Source organism: Trichomycterus rosablanca, chromosome 9, assembly GCF_030014385.1.
Source record: "Trichomycterus rosablanca isolate fTriRos1 chromosome 9, fTriRos1.hap1, whole genome shotgun sequence".
Taxonomy (NCBI): Eukaryota; Metazoa; Chordata; class Actinopteri; order Siluriformes; family Trichomycteridae; genus Trichomycterus; species Trichomycterus rosablanca.
In genome coordinates, this window is record NC_085996.1 from 120,001 (window position 1) to 134,118 (window position 14,118).

The 14,118-nt window shown below is 44.9% G+C and overlaps 1 protein-coding gene across 2 annotated transcripts in view; it reads left to right on the forward strand.

Moving 5' to 3' along the window:
* LOC134320190 (pleckstrin homology domain-containing family G member 3) overlaps positions 1-13,840 on the forward strand; it is a 28,962-nt gene extending 15,122 nt beyond the window's left edge. The window contains exons 8-19 of one of the 2 annotated variants that reach the window (XM_063001510.1): positions 59-241; positions 346-438; positions 540-626; positions 2,830-2,863; positions 4,009-4,083; positions 4,661-4,693; positions 4,895-4,914; positions 6,164-6,433; positions 6,948-7,031; positions 7,766-8,659; positions 10,719-10,905; positions 11,401-13,840. In XM_063001510.1, the coding sequence (XP_062857580.1) occupies positions 59-241; positions 346-438; positions 540-626; positions 2,830-2,863; positions 4,009-4,083; positions 4,661-4,693; positions 4,895-4,914; positions 6,164-6,433; positions 6,948-7,031; positions 7,766-8,659; positions 10,719-10,905; positions 11,401-11,996 (2,556 nt within the window). In that variant the 3' untranslated portion in view covers positions 11,997-13,840. The remainder of the gene's footprint in view (positions 1-58; positions 242-345; positions 439-539; positions 627-2,829; positions 2,864-4,008; positions 4,084-4,660; positions 4,694-4,894; positions 4,915-6,163; positions 6,434-6,947; positions 7,032-7,765; positions 8,660-10,718; positions 10,906-11,400) is intronic. The other variant, XM_063001511.1, reaches the window with a different exon arrangement.
* Positions 13,841-14,118: the final 278 nt, after the last annotated feature.

Below are 14,118 nucleotides of genomic sequence, written 5' to 3' on the forward strand. Positions count from 1 at the left end.
GGAGGTGTTGGGTAACTCACATCGTTGTGTGTGTGTGTGTGTGTGTGTGTGTGTGTAGGAGGTTCAGTCGTTGCTGATTGGTTGGCGCGGTCCCGACCTGAGCACCTACGGCGAGCTGGTTCTGGAGGGAACGTTCCGCTTTCATCACGCCAAGAACGACAGAACGCTCTTCCTCCTGGAGCGGCTTCTACTGATCACCAAACGCAGAGGAGAGAACTTCATCTACAAAACACACATCTCTGTACGATACACACACACTCACACACACACACTCTCACACACACACACACACACTCCTGCAGTTTGGATGAAGTGGTGAATGATGGTTTCTGGCTTATTTCTCAGTGCTCCACGCTGATGTTGATGGAGGGAGCGAAAGACTCGCTGTGTTTCAGTCTAACTCACTACAAACACCCCAAACACCCATATACTGTACAGGTACCCACACCTACACCCTATACAACCCCCCCCCCCCCCCCCCCAGGGTTACTCTCCCCTGTAGTGAATCTGTGTTGATTTGTCTGTATTTTGTCTCTCAGGCCAGAACGACGGAGGACAAGAAGCTCTGGACTCACCACATCAAACGTCTGATCCTAGAGAATCATCACACAGTTATTCCTCAGAAGGTTCACACTTTGTATTCATTATTTATATTATTAATGATGTTATAGATGATTATACACCGAGGAGGCATAACATTATGACCACTGACAGGTTAAGTGAATAACACTGATTATCTTTTCATCACGGCACCTGTTTATGGGGCAAGTGAACATTTTATCCTCAAACTAGATGTTAGAAGCAGGAAACATGGGCGAGCGTGAGGATCTGAGTGAGTTTGATGAGGGCCAAACTGTGATGGCTAGACGACTGGGTCAGAGCATCTCCAAAACTGCAGCTCTTGTGGGGTGTGTCCCGGTCTGCAGTGGTCAGTATCTATCAAAAGTGCACCAAGGAAGGAACAGTGGTGAACTGGCGACAGGGTCAAGGGCGGCCCGTGTGGTCCGATCCAACAGACGAGCTCCTGTAGCTCAAACTGCTGAAGAAGTTCATGCCGGTTCTGATAGAAAGGTTTCAGAATACACAGAGCAGCACAGTTTGTTGTGTATGGGGCTGCAAAGGGGGACCAATACAATATTAGGAAGGTGGTCATAATGTTATGCCTCATCGGTGTATCACAAAAGTGAGTACACCCCTCACATTTCTGCAAATATTTGATTATATCTTTTCATGGGACAACACTATAGACATGAAACTTGGATATAACTTAGAGTAGTCAGTGTACAGCTTGTACAGCAGTGTAGATTTACTGTCTTCTGAAAATAACTCAACACACAGCCATTAATGTCTAAATAGCTGCAACATAAGTGAGTACACCCCACAGTGAACATGTCCAAATTGTGCCCAAAGTGTCAATATTTTGTGTGACCACCATTATTATCCAGCACTGCCTTAACCCTCCTGGGCATGGAATTCACCAGAGCTGCACAGGTTGCTACTGGAATCCTCTTCCACTCCTCCATGATGACATCACGGAGCTGGTGGATGTTAGACACCTTGAACTCCTCCACCTTCCACTTGCGCCACAGGTGCTCAATTGGGTTTAGTCCATCACCTTTACCTTCAGCTTCCTCAGCAAGGCAGTTGTCATCTTGGAGGTTGTGTTTGGGGTCGTTATCCTGTTGGAAAACTGCCATGAGGCCCAGTTTTCGAAGGGAGGGGATCATGCTCTGTTTCAGAATGTCACAGTACATGTTGGAATTCATGTTTCCCTCAATGAACTGCAGCTCCTCAGTGCCAGCAACACTCATGCAGCCCAAGACCATGATGCTACCACCACCATGCTTGACTGTAGACAAGATACAGTTGTCTTGGTACTTCTCACCAGGGCGCCGCCACACATGCTGGACACCATCTGAGCCAAACAAGTTTATCTTGGTCTCGTCAGACCACAGGGCATTCCAATAATCCATGTTGGACTGCTTGTCTTCAGCAAACTGTTTGCGGGCTTTCTTGTGCGTCAGCTTCCTTCTGGGATGACGACCATGCAGACCGAGTCGATGCAGTGTGCGGCGTATGGTCTGAGCACTGACAGGCTGACCTCCCACGTCTTCAAGCTCTGCAGCGATGCTGGCAGCACTCATGTGTCTATTTTTTAAAGCCAACCTCTGGATATGACGCCGAACACGTGGACTCGACTTCTTTGGTCGACCCTGGCGAAGCCTGTTCCGAGTGGAACCTGTCCTGGAAAACCACTGTATGACCTTGGCCACCATGCTGTAGCTCAGTTTCAGGGTGTTAGCAATCTTCTTATAGCCCAGGCCATCTTTGTGGAGAGCAACAATTCTATTTCTCACATCCTCAGAGAGTTCTTTGCCATGAGGTGCCATGTTGAATATCCAGTGGCCAGTATGAGAGAATTGTACCCAAAACACCAAATTTAACAGCCCTGCTCCCCATTTACACCTGGGACCTTGACACATGACACCAGGGAGGGACAACGACACATTTGGGCACAATTTGGACATGTTCACTGTGGGGTGTACTCACTTATGTTGCAGCTATTTAGACATTAATGGCTGTGTGTTGAGTTATTTTCAGAAGACAGTAAATCTACACTGCTATACAAGTTGTACACTGACTACTCTAAGTTATATCCAAGTTTCATGTCTATAGTGTTGTCCCATGAAAAGATATAATGAAATATTTGCAGAAATGTGAGGGGTGTACTCACTTTTGTGATACACTGTACCAGTGATTATTATGAGTAGATATCGGAGCGCTGTATCAATGTATAGTTCTGACTGTGAATCTTCGGTTGTGTTTTAGGCTAAAGATGCGATTCTGGAAATAGATTCATCATGTACGTGATTATAAACGTTCTTATTCATATAGAAATAAATCTAATACAGTGGTACCTCTAGATACGAGTTTAATTCGTTCCAGAGCCGAGCTCGTAAGTAGAGCAGCTCGTATCTCGAACAAATTTTCCCCATTTAAAATAAAGGAAATAGAATTAATCCGTTCCAGCCCTCTGACAAGTCCCCAAAATATCGTAAATTATGAAAAAATACACGTTTTTAATTAAGAAAAACACATGTATAAACATATAAAACATAACAAACTAAATAAATAAAAGAAAAATGTATAAAAAACAGTAAGAAAATGTATAAAATACGGTACTGTAATCTTACCTTGGCGACAGATGAGCGCGGCTAACGGAGAGCGGCTGAGGAGAGAGGGAGGGAGGAAGGGATACTGGGAAGGTACGAAGCGTAGATACGTACGGGTCAACTAAAACAGGCCTTTCTTACACTTTAAACAAAACTTAAATAGCAATTTATGCACTTTAAATGAATTCACAAAATTACGTAAATTGTAAAAAAATAAACCGCCGACGCGCAAACTAGCGGTAGCGTCCCCGAAGCTCCAGCCCGGCTCATATCTTGGATCTGGGCTCGTATCTAGAGCAGAAATGTTGTCCGAGCCTCGGCTCGGATCTCGAAAAGCTCGTATGTGGAGCAGCTCGTATCTAGAGGTACCACTGTATTTCAAATTATATTCAGTTATAAACATAAATAAACAGTTTAATAAAGTCTAGTGATGCTTTATAAACTGTTAATAAATGATTCAGCACATTTGTGTTATATATTTATGTTATATTTATTTGTGTTATGTATTTATGTTATATATATTTGTGTTATATATTTATTTGTGTTATACATTTATTGGTTATATTAATTTGTGTTATATATTTATTTGTGTTATGTATTTATTTGTGTTATATATTTATTTGTGTTATGTATTTATTTGTGTTATATATTTATGTTATATTTATTTGTGTTATGTATTTATGTTATATATATTTGTGTTATATATTTATTGGTTATATTAATTTGTGTTATATATTTATTTGTGTTATATATTTATTTGTGTTATGTATTTATTTGTGTTATATATTTATTTGTGTTATACTGTATATTTATTTGTGTTATATATTTTGCACAGATCCGCGCAGCAGGTTTAACGCTGAGAGGAAGATAAAAACTCAGTCGCAGGATTTTACTCTGAATCATAAATCAGGTTCACTTACTTTCTCTCCTCTGATTTTATTCCTGTCCTGATCACTGAGGCTCATTTTAATATGAACACAAACTAAATCCCCCCAAAACGTGTGACCTTCGACCCCTCGGTTGGCAGAACCACATGAACTCCTAGGGTTGATCTGATCTGATGAGTCCATGACTGACTGCTTTGATTGGGATTCCTCATAAATGCTGCAGTTACGCCCTCTGCTGGCTGATGGATGGTGCTGCACAGAGACGGGGGATAGTGGAGATCGGTGCGTGACTCTCTGTGCGCTATACGGATCTCCGTACGAACCCACCCGGTGGGGGGGTGGGGGCAGGGGTGTTAGTCACGACCCTCCTCGGTCAGGAGTGGAGGGGAATTGTATATGACATCAGCACAATGCATTAAAAAAGTGAGGTGATGTCACAGAGGGGGTAACATGCACCCGTCCCAAATACGTTTCAGTAAATAAATACAGTTAGTGTTTGTACACAAAGTCGATAAATTCTGATTTTATTTACGTTTTTTTATTAACGTTTGTCCCAACATTTCTGAACTGTGGTTTAAATGTTTGTGTGTTTTTGTACAGAATTGATCAAACACGCGGTGAAACATAATAAAGGTAATAAAACGTTTATAGTTTAAAGTGAAATTATTGTGTTTATGTAATAAGGGCGGTACGGTTGCCATGGTTACTGAAGTGATTATTTAAGTGTTTGTAGTGATAATGATTGTGTGTGTGTCTGTGTGTGTGTTTCTGTGTGTGTGTGTGTTTCTGTGTGTGTGTGTGTGTTTCTGATTGCTCGCTGGTGTGGCTGAACAGAACCTGCAGCATCACTCAAGGTAAAAACAAACACTTCTTTTCTTTGTTTTATGTGTACGGGTGTAGTTGTGTGTGTACGGGTGTACTTTTGTGTGTGTACGGGTGTCAAGTCAACTTTATTTATATAGCGCTTTAGTTCTCTCTGTGTGTACGGGTGTACTTTTGTGTGTGTTCGGGTGTAGTTCTGTGTGTGTACGGGTGTACTTTTGTGTGTGTACGGGTGTTGTTCTGTGTGTGCGGGTGTAGTTCTCTCTGTGTGTACGGGTGTACTTTTGTGTGTGTTTGGGTGTAGTTCTGTGTGTGTACGGGTGTACTTTTGTGTGTGTTTGGGTGTAGTTCTGTGTGTGTACGGGTGTACTTTTGTGTGTGTTTGGGTGTAGTTCTGTGTGTGTACGGGTGTACTTTTGTGTGTGTACGGGTGTAGTTCTGTGTGTGTGTGTGTGTGTGTGTACGGGTGTACTTTTGTGTGTGTACGGGTGTAGTTCTGTGTGTGTACGGGTGTACTTTTGTGTGTGTTTGGGTGTAGTTCTGTGTGTGTGTGTGTGTGTGTGTGTGTGTACGGGTGTACTTTTGTGTGTGTACGGGTGTAGTTCTGTGTGTGTACGGGTGTACTTTTGTGTGTGTTTGGGTGTAGTTCTGTGTGTGTACGGGTGTACTTTTGTGTGTGTTTGGGTGTAGTTCTGTGTGTGTACGGGTGTACTTTTGTGTGTGTACGGGTGTAGTTCTGTGTGTGTGTGTGTGTGTGTGTACGGGTGTACTTTTGTGTGTGTACGGGTGTAGTTCTGTGTGTGTACGGGTGTACTTTTGTGTGTGTTTGGGTGTAGTTCTGTGTGTGTACGGGTGTACTTTTGTGTGTGTTTGGGTGTAGTTCTGTGTGTGTACGGGTGTACTTTTGTGTGTGTACGGGTGTAGTTCTGTGTGTGTGTGTGTGTGTGTGTACGGGTGTACTTTTGTGTGTGTACGGGTGTAGTTCTGTGTGTGTACGGGTGTACTTTTGTGTGTGTTTGGGTGTAGTTCTGTGTGTGTACGGGTGTACTTTTGTGTGTGTACGGGTGTAGTTCTGTGTGTGTACGGGTGTACTTTTGTGTGTGTACGGGTGTAGTTCTGTGTGTGTACGGGTGTACTTTTGTGTGTGTTTGGGTGTAGTTCTGTGTGTACAGGTGTAGTTCTTTGTGTGCGGGTGTAGTTCTGTTTCCTCAGCGTGGACTCGTGGGTCTCGTTCCTTTTTCTCGTCTGACACTCGTTGTGATGTTTTTGGGGGGATGGTAGCTCTGGGTCAGTGAGAGCGAGCTCTGTACCCGTCTATCTGAGTCGGACCTCCAGACCACAAACCCACACGAGATCCTTCAGCAGCTGAGGGACGAGGACGGAGAACCTGGCGCTCCGGGTCCTCAGGACGGAGAACAGGAGGAGATGGGATCAGATGATGGAGTGAATCAAGAGGAGATGGGATCAGATGATGGAACATCAGAGGACTTTAGCAGGTCCATGATCTCCTGCTGGAGCTCCCGAGCTCAGACACTGCTGCAGCTCCACCTGGTGGGTGAGATCTTTATGATAGCTGCTGCGCATGACCATGCATTGCTGCTCTAACCACCAGCACGTGATGCATGAGGAGCTCTAACACGCCTGCATCATGCATGTTTGCTTCTCACAGCTCATCTTCAGCCTGGATCTGCTACAGAGGTTCCTCAGCTTCAGCTTTCTGCTTGGTTCTCAGGGCTGAAGCTCCGTCAGCTTCTCATCTCCAGATCCAGCAGCATGTTTCACTGTGCAAAATATAAAACCATCAACAACATGTCTGAGCAACATCATCATGTTCCTCACAATCATCATGTTCCTCATGTTCTTTTCTATGTTCCTTATGTTCCCTCGTGTTCTTCATGTTCTTTACTATGTTCCTTATGTTCTTCACTATGTTCCTCATGTTCCTCATGTTCTTTACTATGTTCCTCATGTTCTTCATGTTCTTCCTCATGATGATAAGGCTTAAACACACAACCTTCTGATATCTAGTTCTTTTCTCTAATAACAAACACCTCATTCCATGCAGGAGGAGACCAGACTTGCAGAAGGACACGCCCATCCAACATCAAAGGAGGAGAGACGTCTATCAGATTATAAGATCTCCACACAGGTCTGATCACCAGCAGTGACACTAAACACACACACATCAAACACACACACACAATACACACACACACACACCAAACACACACACTACAACACACACATGCTAGTCACACACTAAATACGCACACAATGCACACCATACACACCTGCACACACATACACACACTAAAAACACACACTACAATACACACCAAATACACACACACTACACACTACAATACACACACACTACAATACACACCAAACACACTATACACACACACCTCACACACACTATACACACACAATACATACAGATCACACACTCTATACACACACACACTATACACACAATACTCACATAACTCACACATACTATACACACACTAAATACGAACTCAATACACACACAATGCACATCATACACACCATACACACACACACAACACACACGTTACACACACTATCTGATGAAGGTTCCTCATAGTTCCTAAAGACCTGAGGTCTCCCGGAGAGCAGGGGGCGTCACAGGCAGTCGTGGTGAGTCCCCACCCACAGCGGTCCGAGGAGGGACCTGGGTGACCAAGAGCAGAACGATGAATGAATTCTACATAAATAAAAGTGATGAGGAGAAACTTCACATGTTTAAAGTGATGTAAACAAACAAGCTGCTCCTGCTGTGTGTGTGTGTGTGTGTGTATGTGTGTGTGTGTGTATGTGTGTGTGTGAGTCATTCTGATTAAACGTCTTTTTGTTCAGATTCCAGCGAGTGAATCACCGAAACAACCTAACAGAGCTGATCACTGTCTGCTTCCTGATTCAGCCCGGTCTTCACTCAGAGAGGATCAGGAGGAGCTGAAGGAGGAAGAACATGCCAAATACACTCAGGACACGCAGTCGTCTGAGGAGGAAGAGGAGGAGCCGTGTACAGGAAGTGAGCATCGCCCCATACTTCCCTCCTCGGTTCTGGATCAGGCCGGTTCGATCGTCGAACGTTTCGTCCCGAACAGCCGGCGCTGCAGCTCCACCACCGACGAGTTCCGATCTCCACGCGCCGCCGCACTTTCACCTGGAGAAGCTCCTGACCCTCTGTCCCCGGGGGACGAGGCCCCGCCCGGCTCGGACCGACGCCCCTGCAGGAGAAGAGACTCCACCCTGTCCACACAGGAACGCCTGATCATCCAGAAGATCCGGAGCTACTACGAGAACGCCGAGCAGGAGGACGCGACCTTCAGCCTGAAGCGCCGGGAGAGTCTGACCTACATCCCCAACGGCCTGGTGCGCTCCTCCGTCAGCAGGATCAACAAGATCCCCCTCACCCAGCGTCCAATCACAGCGTCAGGACCTCCCAAAACAGACGGCGTCGGGACCGCCGGGTCTGAGGAACCTCAGGATCCCCACAGCACTGGCTCTGATACCCAACAGAGACCTGCAGAGCTCAGAGAAGAAACCTTCAGACCATCCACAGAGATGATCCAGGTGTGGGAGGAGATGGAGCGAGAGGTCACCAGGTCACCGGACGGACGCAGATCCAGAGACCTGACTCAGCTCAGAGGAGCGCCTCCACCCGGTTCCTCCAGGAACCTCCGCGATCAGGGAGAACCTGTACCAGCTGAAGATCTCAGCACCATCGCTGAGGAATCACCAGCCAAGGTGAGACTCATCACAACCTTCACATCAGCAACTGAGGGTCAGGGGCCTCACTCAAGGGCCCAACACTAGCAGTATGATGGTTAGGGGACTTGAAACAGCGACCTTGTGATTACTGGTGCACTGTCTTATTCACTGGGTTACAAGTGTTTAGAATCAGATCAGTAAACACACACACACACACACACACTCTATACACACTATATATATACACACACACACTATATATACACACACACACACACACACTGTATACACACTATATATACATACACACACTCTATACACACTATATATATATATATATACAGTGTATCACAAAAGTGAGTACACCCCTCACATTTCTGCAAATATTTTATTATATCTTTTCATGGGACAACACTATAGAAATAAAACTTGGATAGAACTTAGAGTAGTCAGTGTACAACTTGTATAGCAGTGTAGATTTACTGTCTTCTGAAAATAACTCAACACACAGCCATTAATGTCTAAATAGCTGCAACATAAGTGAGTACACCCCACAGTGAACATGTCCAAATTGTGCCCAAATGTGTCGTTGTCCCTCACTTGTGTCATGTGTCAAGGTCCCAGGTGTAAATGGGGAGCAGGGCTGTTAAATTTGGTGTTTTGGGTACAATTCTCTCATACTGGCCACTAAATATTCAACATGGCACCTCATGGCAAAGAACTCTCTGAGGATGTGAGAAATAGAATTGTTGCTCTTCACAAAGATGGCCTGGGCTATAAGAAGATTGCTAACACCCTGAAACTGAGCTACAGCATGGTGGCCAAGGTCATACAGCGGTTTTCCAGGACAGGTTCCACTCGGAACAGGCTTCGCCAGGGTCGACCAAAGAAGTCGAGTCCACGTGTTCGGCGTCATATCCAGAGGTTGGCTTTAAAAAATAGACACATGAGTGCTGCCAGCATTGCTGCAGAGGTTGAAGACGTGGGAGGTCAGCCTGTCAGTGCTCAGACCATACGCCGCACACTGCATCAACTCGGTCTGCATGGTCGCCATCCCAGAAGGAAGCTGACGCACAAGAAAGCCAGCAAACAGTTTGCTGAAGACAAGCAGTCCAAGAACATGGATTACTGGAATGCCCTGTGGTCTGACGAGACCAAGATAAACTTGTTTGGCTCAGATGGTGTCCAGCATGTGTGGCGGCGCCCTGGTGAGAAGTACCAAGACAACTGTATCTTGCCTACAGTCAAGCATGGTGGTGGTAGCATCATGGTCTTGGGCTGCATGAGTGTTGCTGGCACTGGGGAGCTGCAGTTCATTGAGGGAAACATGAATTCCAACATGTACTGTGACATTCTGAAACAGAGCATGATCCCCTCCCTTCGAAAACTGGGCCTCATGGCAGTTTTCCAACAGGATAACGACCCCAAACACAACCTCCAAGATGACAACTGCCTTGCTGAGGAAGCTGAAGGTAAAGATGATGGACTAAACCCAATTGAGCACCTGTGGCGCATCCTCAAGTGGAAGGTGGAGGAGTTCAAGGTGTCTAACATCCACCAGCTTCGTGATGTCATCATGGAGGAGTGGAAGAGGATTCCAGTAGCAACCTGTGCAGCTCTGGTGAATTCCATGCCCAGGAGGGTTAAGGCAGTGCTGGATAATAATGGTGGTCACACAAAATATTGACACATTTGGGCACAATTTGGACATGTTCACTGTGGGGTGTACTCACTTATGTTGCAGCTATTTAGACATTAATGGCTGTGTGTTGAGTTATTTTCAGAAGACAGTAAATCTACACTGCTATACAAGCTGTACACTGACTACTCTAAGTTATATCCAAGTTTTATTTCTATAGTGTTGTCCCATGAAAAGATATAATAAAATATTTGCAGAAATGTGAGGGGTGTACTTACTTTTGTGATACACTGTATATATATATATATATATATTTATATATACACAAACTATATAGATACACACACACTATATACACACACACTATATATTACTATTATTTTATTATTTTTAATATTATTATTATTACTATTATTAATAATATATATATTTTATATCATTATTATTATTATTCAGGTTCCAGGTGCAGATAAATCATCAGAAAACGTCGTTTTTAATCTGGCGAGGATTTTCAGCCAAAACAAACAGAGTTCTGAAGCAGCCAATCAGCCGAGGAGACGAGCGTCAGAGACCACGCCCACCTCCACGCCCACATCACATTTACCCCCGCCGAGGACTGAAACGAACCACAGCAACGTCAAAGGTGCTTTTTTATATACAAGTAAAGGCGTGTGTTAGTCCCGGCTCTCCTCAGCCAGAGTGGAGGTCTGCAGCAGTACAGAGGAAGCCTCATGCAGTCAGGGAATTGGATATGACTAAATTGGAAGGAAAATTGGAATTGAAAAATTAGTCTGGACCATCAACCCATCACTGTACTGTAATAAATACAGACACATGGGCTCGGCTGCGCTTCAGAAAACCGCTGTGACCTTCTGTATGTTCTTTTGCATGTTCTCCTCTATGCTGTTGGATGTGAGCAGTTCTGAGATCACTTTTACATTTACAGCATTTAGCGACTTACAGTACTGTGACAGTATACTGTCTGAGCAATTGAAGGTTAAGGGCCTTGCTCAGGGGCCCAACTGTGGGGCTTGAACCAGCGACCTTCTGATTACTAGTCCAGTATGATCAGACAGTGCTTTGATCTGATGTAACCCTTTGATCTGATGTGACCCTTTGATCTGGTCTGATTTTACAGGTAAGCTGAGTTTGACTCTCCCATCAGCCCCGAGTGATCAGACCGGACTCCCCCCACAGACCCCCGGTTCCTCCTCCAGCACCAGCAGTGTGAGGGTTCTATCCCCAGAGCGGTTCTTCTGCAGGAGTCCTCCTCTGTACGAGGGCTTCCATTGGCCAGATGTTCGTGAGCTGAGATCCAAATACACTCGTCTGGAGGGCGCACCACTCACACCCGGATCAGGGCGTGGCGGGGCGAGTCGGGTTCAGCGGGGCGGATCGTTGGATCAGAAGCTGTCCGAGTTCGCGAGGGGCGATTATTACGTCTCAGCTCGAGCTCCTCTGTCCAACCAGCGCACCATCACCGTCCTGGAGAAACACACCGCCGCGCCCTCCAGGAGCACCCCCCGCTACAGCCAGGTCCGCGCGACCACGCCCCGTGACCACGCCTCCCTGCTCTCCGTCGCAGAGCGCCGCCGAGCGTACCAGGACACGGAGGAGCGCGAACCCAGAACCAGCACCGACACCGAGCGGGTCAGGAACGCCGTCAGACAGGGTGACGTCACCCAGCAGGGCGTGGTCAAGAGCCTCCGGGAGAAGTTTCTCAACCTGGGATAAACACCGTACCAGGAGTGTTTAATAGGTAGGGCACTACGTAGGGAAGACGAGGGGATTTGAGACAGAGCCTGAGCAGCAGATTTACATAGAGTGCTGATACTGATACAGTAGGTTAAATCAACAACTGTTAAGCCCTACGTAGTGCACTAATGCAGGGAGGACTGTGGGATTTGGGATATAGCCAAACACATCCGATTCTAAAGTCTCCATGTTCTAATAATTTTCTATAATTTAACCTGTAACAGGTCATAAAAAAGTGGACAGTACGTTCAGTACACTACATAGGGTGTGGGATTTAATAGGGAGCCTATGTAGGGGCTGTAAATACATTTGGGATACAGCTCTAACAGTTAAACGGTTTAATAATAATAACCCTGATGGGTTCCAGTTGTTCTAAGGTTCCATATAGAACAGAAATGATTTATATTTTTATGATATATTAAAATTCCTCTTTATGGTTGAATGTGCCAGAGTTCTACACTTTGTAGTGCACTAACGTAGGGAGGAGGGAGAGATTTGGGATACAGCCCTTAACTTAGTACAGTGCACTAAGTAGTCATTGCCACACCCTACCTAGTGCACAATTGTCGGGAGTGAGGAATAGATTAGGATACAGCCTCCTCCATCACCTCTCTACACCATGATGCCAAAAGTATGTGGACGCCTGATCATGAGCTCGTTGTCCATACCATCCCTGTAACGTCTTTTATCCTTCTGGACGGATTTTGGAGTGCGTCTGGGGGAATTCTGTGCCCACAAGGGCTTTTGTGAGGCCACACAGTGACCTGGGTTGCAGTCGATGTTCCAATGCATCCCCAAGGTGCTCAGTGTGGTTAAAGTCACACCAAACTTCAGCATGAAACCACGTCTTTATAGCTTAACGGCTATCAAAACTAACGGTTCCCAGCAGTAAGGAGGGTGTGCACAGATCTCTGGGAGTAAGATGAGATACAGCCCACAGACGACGATGCACTGTGTAGCACAATGCATCATGGGATAGTCTTCTCTCTGTAATGCCCTAAAACACTGCAGCGCATCCCATCATCCTCGTTCTGTAGAGGAGCTTCTGTGGCGTCTGTAATGACTGTTTTTATTATTTTATATGTTTCTATAAGCACTGAAGGACGTAAATAAAGACTTTTATACAGAACCTCTATATACTACTAAACAAATAATTAACAGGGAGACAACCACCACAAAGGGAACGGTTTTACAGGTGGTGACCACAGACGGTTACTCTCTCCTTATCTCTCCTGACTGATTCTTCACTAGTTTGGTGTTTTGCTGGTGACCTTGTACTTACCAGCCAAATGCCGCCTGGTGTGCAGAAACCGACCGTACGGCCTCACTAAGCTAATGTTCAGTATTTCTGAATGAATTCTACACTGCTGTATTTCTTCATTCATCTGAACTGAATTCAGTAGCTGCTCATGTAATTCTATTTTATTTTGACTGGATCGTCCCTGCACGTCACCACTGAGCTTTATTTACATTCCTGTGTATTATTTACATGTTTATTTTAATTCTATTTACATTTTAATCACTGGAATCTGTGAGAAATTGTTGTTTTATTTGAAATAGAACAGAACTTCTCATCATGATTTATTAATATATTTAGTTTTGTTTATTTGCTCTTCTGAACTAAATGTCCCGCTGAGACTCGGACCCGGAGCCTCGGTGGTGTTGGGCCCCTGTGTTCAGCGGCTCCAGCACTCGAGCGCTCGTGTTAATACTGAATAACCACGTTTTTTCTTTTTACTGTAATTGTTTGTGTTATTTATTAATTCTGTAAATTATTCTTTATGAATAAAGTATCAAATAAATAAATAAATATGATCTATAAATGTGTGTGATGGGTTACTTTGTCTCAGAAATATTGTACCATTTAATGTGCATTATTTTTTTTGTGCAAACACTTTCTGCAAATACGTCTTAAGACGTCTTTATAATACACGTTTCCACTGTGTGATGGTCCATCCGAGCCCAGAGAAGTCGACGCCGCTTCTGGACATGGTTACCATAAGGCTTCTTTTGTGCACAGTAAAGTGTTAAGTATGATTAGTGCAGTAACTCTGTATTGTAGAGCTGATAAAGGTTTGATAAACTAATCCCTCACCCATGT